The sequence below is a fragment of the Anoplophora glabripennis genome, unplaced genomic scaffold (genome assembly GCF_000390285.2).
Source record: "Anoplophora glabripennis isolate ALB-LARVAE unplaced genomic scaffold, Agla_2.0 scaffold651, whole genome shotgun sequence".
Classification (NCBI taxonomy): Eukaryota; Metazoa; Arthropoda; class Insecta; order Coleoptera; family Cerambycidae; genus Anoplophora; species Anoplophora glabripennis.
Genome location: NW_019416811.1, coordinates 60612 through 85577, shown reverse-complemented (window position 1 = coordinate 85577; position 24966 = coordinate 60612). Strand labels below are relative to the sequence as shown.

Genomic DNA, 24966 nt, shown 5'->3' with positions numbered 1-24966 from the left:
CACATACTTCTATCCTATACTAATCATTTTGCGATTGACTTGAAGCCGAAAAGTGGGGCGACGGACCAGCGTATTCATACGCATGCGCTTCCTTTATGGGTTTTGATTGGTTGAAAGGAACCAAGAACGGTAAACAGTAAGAAAGCCAAGCTAACCTAAAAATATTCTCATTATGTTTTGTGTTGATGTGTTGTGTTAGTCCTTTGGTGTATTTTCTCTAATAATTGCGACTATTATCCTGTATATATTTTAACCAAAAACTTTATTAAACTTTGTTTGTTGTTAGTTATTAGTATTAGAGATATGGGTAGACTTTGTGCCTTATGTCGTTCAAAGAAAAGCGAAGAAATTTAGCTCCACGGGTAAGTACATTATATTTTTATTATTATTCAATATTGTACACTGAACTGGTTTATTATGCAAAAATCGATATATATGTTTGATAGATATTATATTTATGCGTACTTTTATAGTATATATTCATGGGTATTGCATTACTTAAGCCATGCTCTTGTAATTAAATTTTCGTTCTTTTGACAAATTACTGAAATGCTGTCGATAAAAATACATTGTTAGGTAGTAATAAAGTGCAGTAACTTTCAGCAGTTAGTGTTTGTATTAAGAAAGAAGCCCTGAATATTTTATTTTTGTACCTACCTTAAAGAAAACTTTTTCTTTAGATTTCCTACAAATAAGGAAATGGAAGCCAAGTGGAAACTAGCTTGTGGATTTGAAAAATCTGATTGTGTTAAAACCATTGTCATTTGCTCAAACCACTTTAAGGTGGAAGACTATTATACTAGATTTATTGGGTCATATGATAAAAGGAAGTTAAAACCTAATGCTGTACCATCCGTGAATGTTCCACATAAGGAATATATTTCTCCAAATGTCGAACAGTTATCAGGTAACCTATATACGTACTAAATATTTATCCAATAGCTAATATATTTTTAATTTTAAGTAACATTTATGCAGGTTCTAAATAAATGTAATAAAATTCAGGGCATTACTCATGAAAATTAATAGGAGTTTTTCATATGAAAAATTCTACAGATCCCTCCGAAAAACGTCTCTTAATTTTCAACGAGAAATTACCCCTGAATGTTTTTGCATCACAGTTACTTTTTAATCAAAAAAATAGGAATAAAGTACCTATTGTGTCAATGGAGCACAGTTTTTGTAACTTATTTATTTCCTACATTTATGTATACAGGGTGGCTGATTTTCGAGCCTCATCATTGCGATCTTGGAAACCATAAGAGATACAAGCTAGATTAGTTAAATTATGGCAAAGTTGCGCAATCTGATATTTATCAAGATGCTATGTTACACTTTGGAAAATTCTGAAAACTTTCAGAAATATCTGAAAAAAACAAATTTTCATAAAATCTTTTACTTTTTTCTGACATTTGAAAACAAATAACACTTCTATCTAATATAAGTTACAATGTAAATTTTATATTCAGTTTAAATTAAACATGCTTTTTATTACAGCAGTGGAAAAGAAAAACGAGAGCGATGAATTTAGCGAAGTCCCTTCAAAAAAACTTAAGATGGATCTGATGACAGAGAACAAATCAATGGAAACGATTGTATCATCTCAACCTAAGTTTACTGAATTACCCTCAACTTCTGCCTTAGAAAGTGATCCATTGTCAGGTGAAGATGTTAATGTTTCTACACCTAGAAAGAATAAGAGAATCAGAAGATCAAGCCCAGATGTTGCAACACCAAGACGTGCTAAGAGAGCTCTCTACCAGTCCCGATATGTTCAAGGTCAACTTCGGTATAGGATTAAAAAATTGCAGCAAGATAAAAGACGACTTGTAAAGAAGATATCGACATTGAAGGAACTTGTAGAAAAATTAAAATCTAAGGCATTAATAAGTGAAAATTGTGGCGATGGTAAAGTTATAATGGTTATAGTTAGTTAATATTAGAAGATGGGTTGGAACCTTTGGTGTAGACACTATCGGAGATAAGTTCTGCGCACACCGAAACGAGGTACTTTTACTGAACATCAAATTTAATCATCCTTGTATGATGTTACCTTGGTTAGAAAAACGTATCGGGAAAACAGGGTGTCTCAGATTTTATCTGAGGTTTATACAGTTTTTTTACGCCTTTTTCCCGATTTCTCTCCGTTACTCACTAACACGATTAGTTCTTATGATTCTATCTAAGTTTGTACTTCCCTAACTTACTCTATTTTGCGTTCACGTCGCGTATAACAACTTTTCCTTTCAGTTTTTCGCGTAACACGGCTTCTCTCGCCGCTCCACGCTTTCACAACGTGTTATAACAGTTTTTCCCCTCTAACTACTCGCAAACTTCACGTCTGACGAGTGTTCCACTACAATTGTCCCACGTCGTACCAATTTACAACTGTTTTCTGTTACTATCATTCGTTATCTCATGAATGATGCAACCTTTACCACCAGTTACTAGTAATTGACTATATAACGCTACCAACACACTTTACTCACGTTAACTATTATTAAACTGTCACGTCTACACACGTTGACTAAAAAAATGTCTAATCTACTACTTCTCAATGACTTTAAGCCAAAGTTATGTCTCTCGAAATTGCTAGCATCTCGCTCTGACTCAGATTTCCAACTAACTTCGGTCGCTTCACNACTCACGTTAACTATTATTAAACTGTCACGTCTACATATGTTGACTAAAAAAATGTCTAATCTACTACTTCTCAATGACTTTAAGCCAAAGTTATGTCTCTCGAAATTGCTAGCATCTCGCTCTGACTCAGATTTCCAACTAACTTCGGTCGCTTCACATCCGCTTCTTTTATTCGGCTGTGGCGATATAAATTATTTTGTTCACACAAGCGCAGTAATGCGGAATAACATTTTTTTTTAATATATATTTTATTGATCGAAAAATAAACACAAATAGGTACAAAAATCATTATCTTATCACCGTTAAATCACAAAATGTAGAATACTAATTGTAATTTTCTAATTTTTGTAGATATGATTAATACTTTACATAATAACAATTATATTGTTATTTANTTTTAATATATATTTTATTGATCGAAAAATAAACACAAATAGGTACAAAAATCATTATCTTATCACCGTTAAATCACAAAATGTAGAATACTAATTGTAATTTTCTAATTTTTGTAGATATGATTAATACTTTACATAATAACAATTATATTGTTAATTATGTAACGATGAATACAAATATTTAACAATTATTTAATTTTTTGAAACTTTCGAATTATCAACTAATGAAAAAAACAGTCCTAGAAATTAAACAATGATTATTTTTTTAAATCTAAGAATTATAATATTTTCGAAAAAAAAAACAGGTTTAATCACATGGAAATTTTTTAAACAAAATTAAAGTGAAGGTTCTAACCTCAACAAAGTGTATCTAGTAACTGAAAAAATATCACTTTTAATTTAAAAAATCAGTTATTTTTCTGGTAAATTTTGCCAGAAAACTTTATGATCATCAGGTATCAAAGGACAAATATTTTTCAAAATCGCATCTTTCTTGGCTTTACTTATCCCATTTTTTTTTTTTCACATGGAATCGGATCAGGAATATCTTTTTTGGCAACTTTAACTTTTAAATAATTTTTTTTTAAATATTTTAAAGTCTCCGTTGTAATCAGTCTTGTATTTTAAATCAGTCGTTCCTCTGTTAACTTCTATTTGTATATATGTCAATATGAAGTAACGTAATCTGACGTTTTTTTTTTCACCTCGTAGAAGCCCACACACGCGCACTGTTACATGAGGTCCAGACTACGTAAGCCCCAATGGTGTCTGCGTATTTGCCGGCTGCCGCACTAATACTTTGTCCCCAACTTGGAGTCGCACTTTCGGAACGTCTTGTCTCGGAAACAGTTCACGATTAAACACTATCTGTCTCACGCGAATCTGCCTAAGTATCTGTTCATGCTGATCTGGTTGGTTTCTAGCTTGACCTTGAAAAGCGGGGTGTCGCCACTCTCCGGGTTTAGTTATCGGTGTCCCCAATAGAGCTATGCTGGGGCTAGTGCCTATAGCCGAGTTTCGTCGATTTCGTAAGATAAAAAGTATCTGATTAATGTCGCTATCCCACTTATCTTCACCATGCTGCTCACAATGCACACGAAGCAATTTCTTTATTTCTTGATTCCTACGTTCGATGATAAGCAGGCGAAAAATATTGACATAAAATTCTTAGTAAGGTACTGAGTAAACACTCTGCTTCGGAAGGTTGGCCCGTTGTCACTAATTATTGTCTCAGGGTATCCCCATCTTTCGAAGATTGATTCCAAAATTTTTATCATTACTCCGGGGCGCACTCTAGGCGCCGGGATCGCCTCGACCTACTTAGAACACAGATCGACCAACACGGTTCCTCTTCCTTGTTTGCTCATAGGGTCCCATAATATCAACACTTACGGTTTGCCATGGGCGCTGTGGCGGCCTAGGCTTGAGAGGCGCCTTCTCCTGGGCAGCTCCCCCCCGTTTTGTTGATGCACATACTAAACAGTGCCGAACATTGGTTTTTACCTGTCTTCGGACAGCTGGCCAATAGTAAACATTGGTGATTGCCCGGAGGGTTTCATCCCGCCCGAGATGACCGACTCGTGGACTATCATGGAATTCATTGATCACTCGTGGCCAGAGATCCAGAGGGACTACTAATCTTAGTCGCTCTCCATCGCCTCGAAACCAAATCAGGTTGCCTCTTACTAGGTATTGCTCTTTCAATGTTCATGGCCAAGGTAACACTGCCTTGTCCTCTTCATTCTGTAACCGTACTATTCTTCTCTTGGTTGTGGCATATTCCGGGCTTTCCAATTGTGCTCTCACAATTGTGTCATATAACGTTTCATTCGGGTCAACAATCTGGTTTAACGATATAGCCTGGAGAAAAACGGGCGGTATTCGGGAAGTAGTCTCAATATTGGATTTCATGTCTAATCGGGTAGTACTCAATGACATCGAGACGTCTCGCACCTCTACATTTTGAGATGGCGGGGCTAATCCTCTCCTCGTCAAACTGTTCCGCTATTTCTTCACACGGATTCCGACTCAAAAAATCCGGAAGGTTATTCTTTCCCGGATAATGCTCCACCCGAAAATTGAACTCTTGTAAGAGTAGAGAATATCTGGTTAACTTAGCCCTTTCCTCTTTATAGCGGTCGAGCCATAGCAGGGTCCGACTATCGGTTCTTAGCACAAATTGTTGGTTTTCGAGCAGGGGCCTGTATCGCCTGCATGCCCAGACGGCCGCCAGGACCTCCTGCTCGTTGCAATGATATCGGCTCTTCGCCCCACTAAATTTCGCACTAGCACATGAGATTACTAATTTCTGTTTTTCGGGACCTTCTTGGTACAGGACCGCCCCCATACCAACGGCATTGGCGTCCGTTTGCAAAATGAATTCTTTTTCAAAGTCGGGATCTATGTAACTTTAATGGCTGTATTAGTGCCTGTTCCAATTTCTGGAAGGCTTCTTTTGCTTCTGGGCTCCATCTGAACTTACGCTTCCCCAAGAGATTCGTCATTGGTATTGCGATTCGGGAGTAGTTCGGGACATATTCCTGCAACCAATTAGCTAATCCCAGAAATTTCTGAAGGTCTTTTTGAGATGTTGGACTTTGAAAATGCTGGACTTTCTCGAGATGCTTAGTTGTGCGACGCTGTTACGTGGTGCCCCAAGTAGTTAAGCGAATCCATTCCAAATTTGCACTTTTTTAAGGCACACGTCAGCCCGTGGCACCTTAATCGTTCCAAAACCAGATGTAAATGTCGTTTATGCTCTTCCCTCGTGTCGGAGTATGTATGTATGTATGTCGGAGGGTGGTGGAATTGTCTTCCACCGGCACTTAGGCCTTTTTAGGCCCCTTGTACACCCTCCTTTATTACTCGAGTACTTTTCTTCAAACCATCTTATTTACTACACCGATGGCTTGGTGGCAAAGTCTCGTACAGTTAATGTATGATAGCATGGTCTTGAGTTACAGAGATTTCTTGCTCTGTTCTCATTACCATTTATCGAGGACCACACGCGTGCGGCAAATGTTGGGCGACCCAGGTCTCTTGGTAGGCTGCCACAGCCACGCCCCCGAGCCTGCCTTAGGTCACCCATCCAAATTCCGGCCCACGTCCTTGATGCTTGACTCGGCAGATCGAAATCCGCCTCGTGTCGGAATAAATAATTATATCATCAAGATATATATGAACAAATAGGTCTACGTAACCAGCTAACACCTCCACCATTAATCGCTGAAATGTAGTTGGTGCATTTTTCAGGACAAACGGCATCACCACAAATTCATACAGTGCACCATCTGGAGTATGAAAAGCTGTAATGGGTATACTGGCAGGTTCCATAGGCACCTGCCAGTACCCACTCTTTTAGGTCCAACGAGGTAAATACTGTTGCGGTTCCAAGGTCTTTTAAGATGTCAGGTATCGGTGGCAACACCAAAACTTCATTTTCAGTGATTCCATTTAACTGCCTATAATCTATGCAGAACCTATTTGTTCCATCAGGTTTTTTTATGATGACAATAGGGGAACTATAAAAAGAAGAGCTACATTGTATGATTCCAGTTCGTAACATTGTCTACTTCCTTAATTATTTGTCTCTTTTTGGGTGAAAACTTATATCGTTTGATACGAAACGGTCTATCATCACATAATTTTATCCGATGTTGCACTAAATTCGTGCAAGGTCGTAACGAATCTTCTCTAAATACATCAGGGAATTCGTACAGAATCCCCTCATAGTGAGGTATCCATTCTACCAAACAATGATCTTCGTCAAGTTGAACTGGGCTATATATTGCTTCTCTATTTTCGGCCATACACCAATATGCCCCCCTTCTCTTTTGTTTACCATAATATACTCCGCCTTGCTTACGGTCCAGAGTTGCCTCTTCATTTTGCAGCCAATCTACTCCAAGGACTAGTTCCTCCTTTAGGTTCTCTATCAAAAATACTCTAACTCCGGTTTCATGTCCTCCTATTTGTACCTCTATTTCTATGGTCCTTTCGCCCAAACTCTTGGCCATTAGCCAACCACACATTTTCACCAGTGGTAGGTAACTTTTGTTTATAATAACTGGTCCTCAGAAACGAATTCGATGCCCCAGTATCGATCACTGACACTATTTCACTTCCTTGGTATTCCATCCAAATCCTGGGTAATTGACTTCTTCCACTTCCCTTTTGTGCGGAGCCCACTTCCAGGGACCCACTACTGGCTCCTTCGTAGTGGTCCACCTCTAGTTTCCCGGTTGTGCCGACCCACGAACCGGTTCTGGTTCTACTCTCTCCTCGCCTTGTTCTCTTATTTCCGGCAAAGGACGCCGACCTTCCGCATGACTTGGCCCAGCCACTGCTCTTCTCGGACAGTCTCCTGCCCAGTGATTCCACCCACAATTCCTGCATCCAATATTTGCTTGTCGCGCTCGTGGTCCCACTGGCACCAATTCCTGTCCAGACGCCAATCCTGGTCGTCGATCTTCACTCAAAAATTTTACCTGCAATTCCACTTCATGTGCTACTCTCATGAGTTCTTCAACATCCCCTATCACTCTGCCCGCCAGGGCCATTTGAATTTCAGGTCTCATTTGTACCCGTAACTGAGGTACCAACATATATTCAGGTATTCCAACCTCTAGTCTTTTGTATAGGGCCATTTTTTGCGCTATAAAAGCTGTAATTTCCTCCCTTCCTTGGTTCTTACAGAACAAATCCTGTTGCAATTTTATTCTTAGGTATTCATTGTCGAATTTATTTAACAAGTTTGTGGCAAACTCTTGGAAGGTCCAGTCAAAGTACTTGTACATCAAATACCACTTCTCTGCTTCCCCACGTAGTCTGGTCACTGCAAACTTAGTCCAATTTTGTTCCTTGTATTTTTCTTTTATGCAAATTTCTTTAATTTTCTCTAAAAACTTCTTCGGATTTTCCTTGTCCGTCCCTGTAAAGACCGGATCAAATTCCGGCCTTCTAACTTCTGCTCTAGGTACATTTCTTATTGCTACTACATTTTCCATCGCTTCTTTAAAAAGATCCACTATCTTTCTCTCACTACTCTCTCTCTTTCTTTGGGCGCCACTGAGTTAAATTTGGCCTGTAGCCCAGGACAGGCATGGTATCCTCCGCTGCTCCTAAAATTTGAATGAAATTTTTATTACATAAAAATCGTAAAGACAAACTTATTTTTGCAAAGGTATTGAAATCACCTTGTAAGGAATCTTGCAGGTATAAATGAATAAGCTAGAAGTCATTTTTGACGAATTTTGGAACCTTGGAGATCATACTCGGCAGTGGGATTTTCTTGTAAGGTGCGTGACACAACGAGAAAAAAAGCAGGTTACTGTTCATAATGAATATTCCAGAAGGAATTTATCTCGCAATTATTAACAATAATGAGAAACAAATTTGCAAAACGATGTTCTTAAATATGCTTGCCGCTTTGCAAAAAATTGGTGAAGGCGCGAAGACGGTACTGTAAAACGGGACAGAAGAGAAAAACACAACACTAGACTGCATAAGAACCTGGATGCTCTAATAAAAAGCATTATGGAACACATACAACTTTTTCCTCTTATGCCTTCTCATTATACAAGAAAAAACTTAAAACAAATGTATTTGGAAGAAGGTTTCAGTATTTCACGAATGCACAAAATTGCGGTCCGAAATCTGAGACATTCATAAAGAATTTTCGAAAAATGATAAATCCTAATAACATCATGCTTTGATTTGCAGAAGGTGTTAGTAACGCCCAAGTCAGAAGAACGATTTTTATTATAAAAGTAAAATCGCAACATACAACTTTACAATTTATTATTTAGGCAGCAATCAAGGCTATTGCTATGTATTGCATGAGTAAATATCGAAGAGAGGACCGGATGAAATTGGAAGTTGTTTATAGATCTTTTTAAAAAGGTTAAAGAAAATGGCATACGAATGGTTATTCTTTATTCCGACAATTGCGGTGGTCAAAACCGTAATCGTTTTGTTTTTGCGATGTTTGCTTATGCATCACTGACTTTGGATTTGGAAATAACACACCGTTTTTTTGAAATTGGCTACACGCAGAATAAAATGACAGCATGCATGCTATGATTGAAGTTGCAAAAAAAAACATCACTGTTATATGCACTCCTGATAGTCCTGATCAGTGGATTAGTCTAATAAAACTGGCCAAAGTTACTGCCCCACAGTACAAAGAAAAAGAAATGTCTCAAGAAGATTTTGTAACTTTTAAACCAATGGTAAAGAAACAAAACTGGAAAAAAGATATTACTGGAGAGGCTGTAAAAATCAGCAAAATCAGAGAAATCCACTGCAATCCAGTCTCCCAATAAAATATTTTTTGTGTATAATTTTGGAGAAAATCATAAAGAACTAGACTTACAAACAAAAAATACACGCAAACGTGAAGAATATCAATTTCCAAGATTGTATCAAGAGTTGCTGCCAATTGATGGTAAAGAATTAAGCAGTATTTTGAGTCTGTGTAAGGCTAATTTTATACCACCGATGTATCATGGATTTTACAACTCCCTTCGGCCTGCTAGTAAGACTAACCACCAGGAAGAAAGTAATATTGACCAAGAAGATGACTCTGACTGAATTGTAATAAATTTTCCTTTTATGTCATTATTGATTATTAACACTTATTTTTTTATCTAAAAGTAGAAAATGTTTAATTTTTCTGTACCTTATTAATGTAGCAAGTTGTTTCTCAATAAAAATTTTGTCCACGAAAACTGTAGTAACTCTTCCAAAATCCATTTTTTTCTTATCCTAAACTGTATTATTTAGATAATCAATAATTAGTTAAGACCTATACAATAATTTCTTTGTTAAAGAAGAACGATTTAGCTCTTGTAATAAAACAAAATAACGAACATTATTATTTTCTGAACTATTCAAATGCAATTATCTCAGTATAACCAAATTTGAGATACGACAGTTTTCCTTGGGAGAGTCGATATGCACCCTAATAACAGACAAAACCAAATAGGCCCCGATTTCGATTTTTCCCGACGGCCCCTGAAAGAGCCAGACCGGGCCTGCCATATAGTAAACGTGAGAATATACTTTGTGTCGAANTCATCCAGAGCATATAACTATGTAAGACAATGGGGAAACCTGCTACCTCATCCGTCAACTTTGAGACGGTGGTACACCATTGTCAATGGAAGACCTGGTTTTACTCAGGAAGCATTTCAAATTTTAAAAGAAAAATCAAAAAATGAATCAGTTATTTGCAACATCACAATAGATGAAATGTCAGTACGAAGCCAAATACTTTATAAAGGCAGCAGATTATTTGGATATGTTGACTTGGGAAGTGGAGACATTCCCACGGATTCTTGCCCCCTTGCCAAAAGTGCCCTTGTTTTTATGGCAGTTGATCTTAGGGTTACTTTTTAATTAAATCACTCAATGGAATGGAAGGGGCAAATTTATTAAAAACTTGTTTCGTATCGTTTCATGAAACTGGCACAATTTGCCAGTCAATTTGCTTTGATGGGGCTAGTGCGAATCTGTCAATGGCTAAATGTTTAGGTGCCAATTTTGAATACGGATTTGCTTTTAAACCCTATTTTTCTCATCCAGTTACAAAAGAAAATGTTTATGTATTTTGGGATGCTTGTCATATGATAAAGCTTGTTCGCAACACATTTGGAGACAAAAAGTTCTCTACGATGAAGAAAACTTACCCATAATGTGGGACTTCATAGAAAATTCAAAAACAGGAGGGGCTTCATTTAAGGTGTAAAATTAATAAACAGCATATTTGTTATTATGACAATAAAATGCGTATTAGACTTGCGGCACAAGTTTTAAGCGAATTTGTGCACAGTGCACTCATATATTTACAAAAAAATGATACCTACTTTTAAAGATGCTCTTCCAACTGCTTTTGTTTATTATATTAATAACATATTTGATATGTTAAATTGCAGATACCAGTTTCATAAACGTAAAACTCACTATCTTGCCTTAAATGAAGATAATTATAACTTCTTAAAAAATAGTAGCGAATATTTTATACAATATTTATTGGGCTTAAAAGATTCAAGTGGAACCAGAATCATTGACAGCAATAGAAAAACTGGGTTCCTTGGTTTTATAATATGTTTGTGTAACATGTTTCCACTTTACAATGACTTGAAAAAGCACAATTTAAAATATCTACTGACTTTTAAATTGAGTCAGGACCATATCGAGACATTCTTTGGGGCAATAAGAAGTAGGGGTGGCTTTAATAATAGCCCGAACACCATTCAATTTGAGGCGGCGTATAAAAGGCTCCTTGTACAAAATGAGGTGCGTGCCTCTCAAGATGGCAGTTGCCAGTTGGACCATGTTCCGATTGTAAATTACTACTCAAATAAAATAACAGATCCGTTTTGCGAGACAAATGAAAATGTAGCAACAGATGATAACACCTTATTTGACCACGATGATATAAAAACGTTATACGAACTCTCTCCTTACGTAGAAGATGTCACTTCATATATAGCAGGATTTATTTCCTCGCAAATTTAAAAAAAAAATTACATGTGAAATTTGTAGAAAACATTAGTAGGAAAAGATAAAGTACTATTAACTCATCTGAAAAATAGGGGGTCCTATGTTATACCATCGTATGATGTTATAAATATTTGTAAGGCGATTGAAGTACTTATTAGGCAAATGGAATGTTCTATTAAAAAAATTAAACATTTTGAAAAAGTAATTGTAAACAAAATTTTATACAATGTACATGTTTTTTCTGATAGTTATATGGTGGAACATATAAAAACGCAGAATATTTTGGACAACCACAGAGTAGAATTAATTAAATTGATTTGCTTAAAGTAGGTATATTACTGTGAGAGTTCATCATGAGGCATCCAAATTAGTTAATGTGTCAGTAAGAAGTAAATTTACAAAACTTATCACTTTTAAAAACCAATAAATGTTATAGTACAAGATCCCTACTTAGATTAACCATCATCCATCTAGTTTTCTAATGAAATTCGAATTTTGATAATATAAAGTATTAAACAAAACTTGATTTGGTCGACATCCAATTTCTCTGCACAGCTATTTTTAATAAAAAATTAAAGTAAATTTTTTTTTTATGAATGTAGTTATTGAGTTTTTGGATAAATTTATTACCAATCGAAGGTAAAATATGTATACAATATGCCAGTTTGGTCAACATTTTTATTCCTTGTATAAAACCAAGTAGACAGGTATAAACAGGTAACTTTGAATTGAACTTTAATTTTGAATTGAATTGAACTTTAATTATTTATTAAAAATAGCTGTGCAGAGAAATTGGATGTCGATCAAATCAAGTTTTGTCTATTAATACATTATATTATCAAAATTCAATTTTCATTAGAAAACTCGATGGGTGAAGGACGATCTAAGTCGGGATCTTAGACTATTATGTTTATTACAGTAATACAATATATATATTCTTAGAAATACTATATTTGTAAATAGCTAAATATTAAAAACCGTTATGGTATAGTGTAAATTTTAATAAATAAATAAATAAATAAGTGTATCTTGAGTTTTTTTTCATAATCTGTACCTTCACTAACTCTTCTATTAATTCATCTTGTGTTAATATTCAATAAAAATGTTTCAAAATTATACTTGATAAGAGCCTTCCTAGAATCGTGGACATCATTATCGGATTGGTCTCCTATAGATATTTTATACCATTTTTTTATATTATCGAATAAACTGCAGAAACCACTACAATAAATAATTATGTAATAAACTTTTTTTTTATGAAACAAAATAATTCAGTTGTGCCGTATAAATAAGCGAATAGTGACGATTTTTTGTTTAATAAATACGCCAATGTTATTTAAAAAAATGTCCAAAATTACGAACATAGCCTATGTACACAGTTTTAAAAGCATATAAATTTGTATTCTTATTACTTTTATTTAAGGCTGAAAAATATTAAATAGTGTTATGCAATACGTTATTGAAATTAATAAATAGTAAAAATAATCAAAAACTGTTTTATACAGTGCTTAAATCATTAAGGTCAACAGAAACATATACTTAGTACATTACATGTCAAAAGTAAAAACGGCGATACTTTAACAGATGAAAAAGAAATAATGGCAAGATGGAGAGAGTACTTAGAGGAATTGCTAAATGCATCAGAAAATATGGAGACAAATGTACATAAGAGACCTAGAAGAAAATGAAGAAGTAATAACGCTAGAAGAACTAAAAGAGACAATTAAAGATTTGAATAATGGTAAAGCACCAGGGGAAGATAAAATAACTGTAGAAATGATAAAACACTTAGGAGAAAAGGGTCTGGATATATTACTCAAAATATATAATAAAGCCTGGAGATATGAACAGACACCAAAAGATTGGCAAATTTCATTAATAGTATCAGTACCAATACATAAAAAGGGAGATATTAAAGAATGTAGTAACTATAGAGGAATAACATTGTTGAGCACAGCTATGAAAATATACGAAAAAATAATTGATAGAAAAATTAAACCAATAATAGAAAATACATTAGAGGAATCACAAAGTGGATTCAGAAAAGGAAGAAGTACACAAGATCACATACTCACTATCAAGCAAATAATAAAGAAAACCAATATGAAACAAAATAAAATATTTCTGCCATTTACTGATTTAGAAAAGGCTTTCGATAAGGTACCTCGGGAAAAAGTATGGGAAAGTTTAAATAAAAAAGGAGTAAATGAAAAGACAATAAGAATAATACAGAATATATATAAGAACAATATCAATTTTGTGATAAGAAATAACATGAAGTCAGATGCTTTTACGACAAAAGAAGGTCTAAGACAGGGGGGGGGTTTAAGCCCGACGCTTTTCATACTATTTATGGATGAGATAATAAAAAAATGTGCACTAGAAATAAAAAAGTTAAACGTTGGATATAGGAACTTACAAAGGATAGACATTTCAGAGGGAGCATTTGTTGATGATGTGGTAATCATGGCGGGAACTAAGAAAGATTTATAGGGCACAAATTTAAATATATGGAACTTGATACTTGAAGAAAATGGAATGAAAATGAATAAAAAGAAAACGAGAGTGATGATGATAGGAAGTGAAAACAAGAAAACGTGAATATAAAAGTAGGAAATTAAAATATACAGCAAGTTGATGTCTTTCAGTACTTAGGAGTAGAGGTGGAAAATAACGGAAAACAAGATGCGAATAGATAAGACAATAAAATTATATTATACAATGAGTACGAAGTTATAGAAAAAAAAAAGAAATCTCGCAGAAAACAAAATTAAATGTTGCCGTCCAATCCGTTTTTCCAGGCTCAAGCGTCGCGCGCGTCATTATTCCATGGCCAGAAATTGGCCTCGATGATTTGGGATCGTGGGGGATTGTCCCTCTTTATCCTGCCTCATCTCGTGTAGGCCTGGGCAGCCTTCGTAGGTGGGCCCCATCCGTCGTCTACCCCGACCGCAAATGCGGCCGGTGTAGGCGCTTTGTGGGACCTCCTTTTGTCCTCGCTGGGCCCCGCCGGCTAGGGCCCTTTCTTCTGGCGCTCAAGCAATGAAACAATGACAGTGACAGAAGTAGAGCTTCTATCTGACAGAAATGAAGTGACTATCACTCAATGAATTATATACACACTGGAACGGATAAGCATATCGTTATAATGTTCATGAGGCAATTTTTAAGATATGCAATCCGCCGATGAGAGGGTTTCCGTCTCTCTCGCACTCGTTGACATTAATGCAAGTAGAATCGACTTACTTTTAAAACGATTTTTTTATATTCTTAATGATTTAATTTCATTATGAAATTGATGTGAATGTAAATTATTAATACAAATTTAAATATTAGAAACCAGATATATCTAGCAACATGCAATCGCGTGCTGCTAGAGAGAGAGTTAGCACATACCTCTCTCTCTCTAAAACTCCGCTATACTTTCTTGTTAGTAATCTGTGCTAGGGATGGGCGGTTATTGAAAAATAACCGGTTATCGGTTCAGTTCCTAGCGGGCAGCCGACCAGAGCACACGTGTTTTGTGAAAGTGTAGTGCAAGGAGCAAATTCTACCTGCCTTTATTAAGGCTACCTGGAAAGAATCCCTTTCTTTCCTNACAACACACAATACACCAATCTAATCAAAATTAATATCAAAACTAATAAAATTTAATTTGGCGCTAACATATAAAACCATACACACATTCAATCATTACAATATATAGTTTGAATTTTTTTCTTTTTTAATTATTATTTCTGTACTTACACAATTGCTACATATTTATTCATCCTATAATTATATCCTTGAATTACTTGACTTGAATAAATTAAATTGTCTTCACTTCGTATATAAATTTGTTAATTTGGACCATTAGACAAATTCTCTTAAACAATGAATAATCCGCTCAATAACCGTTTCCCTCTTCTCTCCTCGCATCCAACGTCCATACATCTTTTAGGGCACGTATACCTTCGTCAAATATTAGTACGGAAAATGGAATTTACCTTTACCACCTGAAATTGAAAGCATCCTGAATGAATTACCATACTTGTGGCCGGCGCTGCAAACCTCGGACCACTTGATAAAATAATAACATTTATGAATATAAAACGTGGAAAACTAAGCGTTCAAATGGATAATAAGAGCGGTTTTGGACGGAGTAAGTAAAACAATCGAAAAAATAAATTAGTAAGCCTCTGGATATTGTACGCAGGGATTAAACAGATTTGTTAGTTTTGTGGTTTATATTCGGGCTTTAACGTATCACAAAATTACGGAATTTCATTGTTTTTCGTTCGTATTATGCTTATATTGTTTGGAATTTCAAATATTTGTAAATGTAAATAATAACTGACAATTGATGTTTATATCCCATTCTATTTTTTGCAGTTGTTTACTCAATAACATATTTTAGTTTAGTTTAGCAGTGAAGAATTGAATAAAATTATTTTTGTTTAATCAATAATCTGAGACCGGAAAAACATAACTGTTTCCTTTTATTTTTTGCCTCTTTTTTTCATAGTGGCAGAATACCCAAATAAACATTCACTCAATTATTTCATTTTTGTGTATATTAAATATTAAGGGTTTCAGGTTTTAATGGAATATTACCATTAAATATCCATTTTGAATAAATACCTGTTTCAAATATTAATCACATTTAATTTTATTTTTTAATGTTCGATTTAGTGTTTATAGCGTATTAAAAATTAACGACACTGGGTCATTTTTCATATTTTATTAATATGTTGTTAGCTTGCTGCCAGAAAGCTGTCAGAAGATCTATACAATCGACTGTTGTTTGTTTTAAAAATATGAATTATTACAAAAATAACATCATTACTTCTAAAGAATTGGAAGAAATCCATAATAATATAGTTTGGTAATGGTTCGGTTGTGTTGACAGATATATTGGGAATATCGTACCTTGGCACTATTAGTTGCTTTGTTTAAATATTTTTCAAATTAAAAGTGTCATTGACATAAATAACCTTCTATTATTATTTTGAAAATAAAAATATTATCACCATAAAAGTGACCCATTTAATACTAGTTTTACATACAAAGAAATACATGACGTAGAAGAGAAACATTGATAAAAAAGAAAATCGTATATCAAACTGTCATGGATTTATATGCACTAGCCAGACATCCGTACTCTGGTTAATAAACTACGGGAAAGCTAGGTTGGTGTTCGCACAGTGGTTGCGTGGATTCCGCTAGGCGGACTGATCTATAGCCGGTTTAGTTTTAGAAGTTTTTGAACCGGAAAAAATGCATCCTCGGCGAATACGACCGTCTCTGACGAATTGAAAGTCTAAAACTGATGTGAGTTAATACCGATCCTAAGGTTATTTAGATGATGAATTTAAAGTCCCTAGGATATTCTTATTTTCGCCACCTTTTGGAAAGTGGGAAGAAAAATTTCGCAGCAGTCGTCTCATCCGGATGGCTTGGCGGGTACATTTTAGAAACATGGGTGAAATTTTTCAAAACATCGATGAATTTCCATGTCTCTTCCTTCGTCGTTGGAGGTACGTAACGCGTGCTCGCGCACTTGTCCGCACCGTAGTATATGTCTCTAGGACGATTAGAAGGATCATCGAAAAATTGAGTGAATTGCTTGTGAATACTTTTTACGTTAGAAGAATTGTTTTTCTATTCCTATTTTACAGCGGGAACTGCGTTATATGGCCTCTTTTTTAAAATTGTTGCGAATATACGAAGCGTGGCCGAATTTTGAACTCGCGCAGTCGCTATTAGACTCACTTTTTGAGTATAATTTTACAAAAAAATGTTTAATTTATATGGAAATGCTTTAGTTTATTCCCACGTTAATACGTTACACTGTATTTCTTCTGGTTATTTAGAATATACAGGGTGTTTTTAAATGAAGTAGCAAAAATGGTACCAGTGAATGTAGAGCCAAAAATAACAGGATTGAAGTAAAAATACCTTATATGAAAGTTGCACTCCTGAGGCGATATCGACGCTTTAGTACGAAAACATGCTATCTCAGATTTCGATTGGAAACATGCTATCTCAAATTTCAGTTGGAAAACAAGCTATCTCAAATTAAGCTTGGAGAACATGCTAACTGAGATCTTTAAGTAAAAACATGCTATCTCAGTGTGACTAGAAATTTAAATTGACACATTGAATGATTGAAACCGTTCATTTATTAAACTTATATAATATATTTTTCAAAAGGTAAGGAATGTTTATGTTCAAGTACACTGTTTACTTTATTTTTTTTATTCAACATTTTTCAATTAATTTTTTTATGTTACTGCAACACGTACATTACTCGACGTTTTTTGAAATAACAAATTATAAAAAAAATAGTGTATACTTTAATCCTTAATATGTATATAAAAATGTTTGTTATTACTAAAAATTATTCGATTTTATTCATACAATCTATGATATAAAAAATAATAGCGCACTCTTACTTGATTTACTCTCTCTTACTGCTCTTGTTAATAGAGTTAACATAATAACCAGAATATAAATATAATGTATAAAGTTGAATGATATGTATACATATATCGTTGCGACGGGCGCATATGATTTGCACGTGCACATTTCCGCGGTACCTCATGCCCACATGTTTATCATCAGCAGATCATAAAGTACCGGTAATAAAAAACTTTCATATAAGGTATTTTTACTTCAATCCTCTTATTTTTGGCTCTACATTCACTGATACCATTTTTGCTACTTCATTTAAAAACTCCCTATACGGGGTGTACAGTTCGAGTGAATCAAACTTTAACCACAAATAGCACTCAATAAATAATTCAGAATTGCCTTATAAAGCAAGGGTCTAAGACTCATCATTTTCACTGTAGAGGGCCGTATTGGTTGGTTGTTAAAATCATATTATTTATCAAATTTTTGGTATGCTTATAACAAAATGATTCAAATTTGGTATGGTGTTAACATTTACACATGTGCATAATTTACTGTAAAATTTACAAATTTTTGTAGGCAGTGACGTAGAAATGGGTAGTAAAGTGGGATTTTTTACCCCAACTTCTACGCCAATGATCTAATAATCACTTGGGATTCATTTTTAGATTCCGTGGACAACTCTACATAAAAAAGGTATACTTGTTGAAAATCGGTATAGTGTATCGTTTTACCGAAAATCTCAGTTGAATGGAAGACCGTTCTTCTGCTTTATAAGGCAATTCTGAACTATTTATTGAGTTCTATTTGTGACTAAAGTTTGATTCACTCGACCTGAAACGCCCTGTTTCAGGTCGAGGTCAATATTAGTAGTACCGCCCTGACCGAAAGTATATAATAATACTCTATTAAGCAAATAATGTTTTCACGTGAATATTTTTCTAAAAATGCTGCCTTTACTCGAATAAGGGAGAAATAATTTAAAAAGATCTGTTTTCCAAATTAACGGAGATATTCAAATAGATGGAAAATATCATGTGGATAGGTTATGCGGTAATATCAAATAGCCAAAATAACCAGTAGCGGAGATATGGGCATGGAATTAATTACTAGAAGGTAGTATGGTCCTATACTAAAAATAAATCATATTTTTTTCGCGAAGCATTTTATTTTAAACAAAAAATATTATTTTATATCTCTCACTTACGGAATAATGATGATAACTAATAAGTTCGAAACGGTTTGTCCAGTGATTCTACTGACGAATGATTTTAGCTGTTTACTAGATATTGTTGGTGTAATTCAATGATGGTCGGGGCATTAGTCCGCAGAGTAACTGTTTGACAAAATGTCATTTGTTAAAAGATCTATTATTAAAACTTCGTACTGGAAACAAAAAATATCTACTCGTGCAATATTTGTTACTTTTATCAATATATTCAAATTTATTTTTGGAGATTAACCTCAAAAATTAAAATTATTACGTAATATAACATTTCGACTTTTTGAGATATCTTGAGAACTCCAAAATGTCGAAATTTCAGCAAAGAGTTTATTCATTTTCAGCGCATAAACCCACAAGAGAAAAGAGTGACATACCTACATTTACGTATTAGATCATTAAGTTGTACTTAAAATGTAATTAAATTTCGCTAAAGTAAAAATCCGGGTTCACACCGCGCCTTAAACTTGTAGGTGCGCGCCGAAAGTCACTTTTACAACCACGTAAGCCGTAAAGGCCTTGATACTGATCTCTTTACGAATTCAAATGTTGGTTAAATGCGTTCGTGATACACCGGTGGCCTTAATATTTTATTACATACCTGCTACTTCGCCAGCTTCGCATCAATATTTGATGCCTTTATATGGGTCGGGAAAAGTGCGCCGATTTACATACGTAGGCCTCATTAAAAATGCAGAATTGTACCACTGAAAGCCATAAATATCTTCCCTAGCAAGCAAGTTTTAATAATTTATTGTGCAGGTGCGTGTAGAAAATTCTGGAAAGAAAATAACTTTTAACCACTAAATACCTCAAAACATAAACTTAAAAAAAAAATAAAATAATTTAATATTTATTTATTCATTTCCTTAGTTTTTTTAAGTAGCAGTATGTTTTTCTATTAACTTTGTTTGAGGGGCACTCCTTGAATTATTGAAAATCCTCGACTACATCTCACTAAATCTCAGCTCATCTTTAGGGCCGCTTGTTCATTTCTCAGTTTAAACTACGTTCAGCTGAACTCCAGTTAATTGTGAATTACCGTTCAAAAAAGCTTGCTTTGCACAAGTACAGTTCAACACCGGGTCACTTGAACTTAGAAATGTTATACAGTGTAGGAAAGTGGATCTTATTTGTGGAAGGGCGAAATGGGCGTTGACTATTAGACGCCTTCATTATAGCTATCCTTGTCTATCACATGGATTTCTATGGCTTACTTTATCGCTCTCACGTAACTTCTGATAGACCATCGGTACTTTCCTACACTGTATATTTATGAAGCTGCCACTACTGCGCAAGCATGCGCAATTTTCATATTTTTTGAAATGCTCTGCTATTAATGTCATTGTTCACGTCACGTTGACGTTACTTATTGTTTATGTTGTCAGTGTTAGAAGTAAAAGTTAAATTAAGGATACGTTAAAACTATTGTATCAGATTATTTAATAATTTAAAAGTGCAATAAAGTATGTAAATAAAAAAAATAGATTAACAGCTTTGCAACAGATACTTTTTAGTGTGGTGTTGATTTCCCATATTGTTAAATACCAATAAATACTTCGTTCTTGGTGGTTCAAAAGAACTTAAAATTGGCAAGTAATAACAACAACAAACGTTCAAATAATTTCAGCAAAAACGAGGAAAGAATATTATTAGATATTGTATATAAATACAAGGAAACAAGAGAGTGTAAGAAAACAAATACGGTAATTAACCGAAAAAAAAAAAAATAGAAATATGGGTAGACCTTGCAAAAGAATTTAATGCTGTCTGGAGAAACATTTAGGGATACAAAGACATTAAAAAACAAATATGAGAATTTGAAGAAACGCACTAAACATAAGGTGATACCTGATCTAAATAAATATTTTTTAAATCTATTAATCATGTATTCACTCCTCTACTAACAGTACTCTCCTGAATACCATGATAATATCTAGAAACTTTTAAAAAACAACCAGCTGCTAATAATCTTAATGTCACTAAAACCATATCTGCTGCAGATAAACTATGAATTCTAAAAAAAATACCATATTATATAACATTCAAAATATATGACACCAACCGAGACGTTCGATTGGATATCTCCCCTGATATTTCATCGATTAAAAACCTAACAGTATTTTTCGATTTTACACCTTTCTCGAAATTCACCTTCCGTCCACATATCAAAATTATTTCTTTTGTCTATATAAATTCTTTGTGCTCCTCGGTTTTCATACAAATCAATTAATTCCAGAAAATCTTCGTCGTCGGTTACATTTTCATAATTTCTTGCTATTTTCAAAACAAATTGCAACAAATAAATAAGTGTTCACTATATAGACAATAACAGCTAGGTAGCAGTCACAATTTTTAAGGTTAGCTTTCGTTTGACTGTGGTTTATCTTGACGGGAGGTTAACGGTAGTTCAAATGCTGAACAACTCATGTACAAGCGGGTCAGATATGTTGAACGAAGTTCAGCGTTGAGCTAGGTTTAAACTGGCAATGAACAAGTGGCCGTTGTAATTTCTTCCTTAGTAAATTCCTCTACATCCTAGAAAATATATAAGTAATTCCCTGTAAATCCTTATATACATTTGTTACATATTTTTGCCTACACCTACCAACATTTTTTTGATATTTGTATGGGGTATCCCATAATTAAACTGCCAAACTTTTTGTTTAAAAATACGAAAAAAGTTCAAATAAGCATAGGTTGCAAGGGTTCACAATCAAGTGACCGTAGTTTCCTTAAGAAGCATTTTCAGACCCAGGTTTATTTATTTTCCAGTTATTTTCTAATTTTTGTAAAAATTTGGTGATGAAGTGTGGCAGGTTAGTGGGACACCCGATTTGGTGATTTATTTACATAAATTATATTTACATATTTACATTTGGTTATTTATTTACATTTTCATCAAAATCCAACAGCACCTTTCTTTAAAATCTAAATAAACGAAATTTTTAGATTTCTTGGTGAAATACGTGAAGAAAACTGTCACAAAGATGGTGTGACAACAAATTTTAAAATTATTGTGCAGAATATTTATAAATTGTTCACAATAAAATAGCTAGAAGATCTCTAATGTTTCATTTAATTATTACTGCAACTTTCGGAAATCTTGAATATAACCCAATCCCAGAACTCTTTCGAGGAGCTCAGGAAGAATTTTGGGTTTTGGGTTTATTAAATTTTCTTCTTAATTTTGAAAGTAAAATCTAGTTATAACTATTTATATAAAAATATGTATGAAATTAATTACTAAGCTTAGGGTTTTCGTCGTAAATAAGTGCGTATAAAATAAACAAGTAGGTATAAATAAAAATAAATAAACTTGCGTACTTTATCAGTGAAAGGTCGTTTTTACCCCTTGACGCGTTCGACATTATTAGAATATTAAAACACGTATACATGAAGCAAACGCGAAGCCGATAACTGCCGTTATTAACGGTTTCGTACGGTGCGCTGTAGTAAAAGGCCTACGCGACGGCTATGATCATCCGACCGAGTCCCGAGCTCTATTAATTACAAAACTCTTCTTTACCAAATTTTCAGTACACGCGCATGGTTTGTTGAAGGAGTTAACTTGAGAAGAGATAACATCTCATAAAGCATGTTTCTAAATTAATCTACACTCACCGGAAAAAAAACGGCCACCCTAAAATATTTCATAAAAGCACGTAAATATTAATTAATGTAACTCAGAATTAATATTTGGTTGCAGAACCATTTATTTTCGATTCAGGTTGTTCAAGAAAAAAAATTATTTATGACAAAATTAAATTAAATTAGAACAATAACAGAAACGGAACAAAAATACGCTTTTTTCTTATGTTTAAACAATTAAGGTGGGTGTTTTTAATGGACTTCCTGGTTATTGTTAATAGCGTGTATGTCTTTCTCGAGCCTGAATTGCAGCATTCAACTGTCGTGACATTGAGTCAACTAAATTTCTTAAGCGTATTTAAGGATTGCTTCATATTCTTCTTGAAGGGTCAGTCTTAGCTCTTGAAGAGTTTGTGGAATGACTGGTTGATGACGAATAGCCCTCTGAAGTGCATCCCAAAGATGTTCAATTGGATTAAGGTCCGGGATGCATGCTGGCCAATCAAGGCTACGAATACCGACCTCGTTTAAGTATTCAGTTACGATTCATGCAGTGTGTGTTCTGGCGTTGTCGTGCATTAAAACGAAGCCATCTCCAATAAAATACGAAAATAGAACGACAGCTTCTTGAAGAATATCTTCTACATATTTGCAGGCGTTCAAAGCTCCATTATCCACAAATATGAGTTCGATACGTGCTTCCGTAGAAATGTCCGCCCACACCATAACAGAACCTTCTTTAAAAGATACTCGTTCTGAGATGGTGCAGTCTGAATATCGTTCATTTTGTCTTCCCCACACCCTTTCCCGACCATCAGGTGATCGCAGACAAAAACGAGACTCGTCAGTAAAAAGAACTTCACTCCATTGCCGAGGAATACAATTTACATGTAATCGCGCAAACTGAAGACGTGTCCTTCGATGCCTATGTAGCAATTGTGGTCTTGTGGCTGGCCTCCGTGAAGATAAACTATTTTCTACAAGCCTCCTCGTAATCGTCCTCTCACTTACTTAAACCCTCGCACTGTTAGAAGGCGATGCTGAACTTGAATTGCTGTTGACCTGAAATCCCTCAGTGTGTTGAGCATAACGAAACAATCATCAAGCGCCGTTGTTACTCTTTTTCTTCCGGATCCTGGTCGTCTCGTGACCCTGCCAATCTTCAGATACCGATATCACGCATCCTGAACGGTACTACGAGATATTCTCAATGAACGAGACACATAACGCTCACTACATCCATCTTCAATCAGTGCAACAACTTGAGAAGCGTCAGCAAAATCTATCCTAACCTTGATCCTAACATTTCAAGTATCGAAAAGTAGCATCGTATCGCAAAAATGTATGTTCTAAAAGTATCGACAATTTAGAAATTTATTATATGAAAATTTATTGGTCATGGAAATACAACAATATTCCAAAAATTCAGAAAACTATATACTTCTAGAAATGAATCAGTAAAACAAGAGTGTCCTAGGTATGACTCAATGATACATCCTATTGTAGATTGTCGTTATCTGTTGTCATTTTAAACAGCGTGGCCCTACGTTGGGCGCCATATCGTGAAATATAATTGATCGCATCCTTCGGTGGTATATTGTAGTGGTCTTACACCTCCATCCAGGTTGAGCAACGGTACCTGGTTCCTCGATTTCCACCAGTGGTCTGTTCGCTTGCGTAGAGGTGACTAAGACGGTCGGACACGTCCCCTTCATGCCTATCGCAACGTAAGCTTCCTCCATTGATGACGAATAGCCGGCCTGAGGATAATGGTCCCCAATGTAATATTTGGACCTAACCAACACTTACACAGTTCAAAATGGGATTGTTTTTTGTTTTTATGTGGGACTTTCTACTAACTGTTATTATTGCATTTACCGCTTTTTGTTTATTAACACCTGCGAGTGTCTCGGTGTCCTTTTATCTTTGTATTTTGGCTGGTTTATGAGACCTCCGGATCAGAAAGATTTAAGAGCTTGTAGTATGTGCCCTCCTTAGAGTGCCCGGTATGGAAGCTTTAGTAGTTCGTATTCCTCAATTAAAGGAAATACTACATATATGAAGGACGCTGTAGACGGAAACGGCTATACTTTGAGTACTCTCTCTCTCTCTCTCTCTCTCTCTCTCTCTCTCTCTCTCTCTCTCTCTCTCTAATCGTTGAGGAAGGAATTACGTTAGCCAATTATGTACCAGCGTGAAAGAAAAAGATGGTACCCA

The 24966-nt window shown here is 34.8% G+C and overlaps 1 protein-coding gene across 2 annotated transcripts in view; it reads left to right on the top strand.

Annotated features, from left to right (window-relative positions):
* Positions 1-9665, top strand: part of LOC108910889 — a 15774-nt gene extending 6109 nt beyond the window's left edge. The window contains exons 1-4 of one of the 2 annotated variants that reach the window (XM_023455499.1): positions 18-362; positions 681-907; positions 1498-2007; positions 8760-9665. In XM_023455499.1, the coding sequence (XP_023311267.1) occupies positions 700-907; positions 1498-1937 (648 nt within the window). In that variant the 5' untranslated portion in view covers positions 18-362; positions 681-699 and the 3' untranslated portion in view covers positions 1938-2007; positions 8760-9665. Of the gene's footprint in view, positions 1-17; positions 363-680; positions 908-1497; positions 2008-8759 lie in introns of those variants that run through there. The other variant, XM_023455498.1, reaches the window with a different exon arrangement.
* The last annotated feature ends 15301 nt before the right edge of the window (positions 9666-24966 follow it).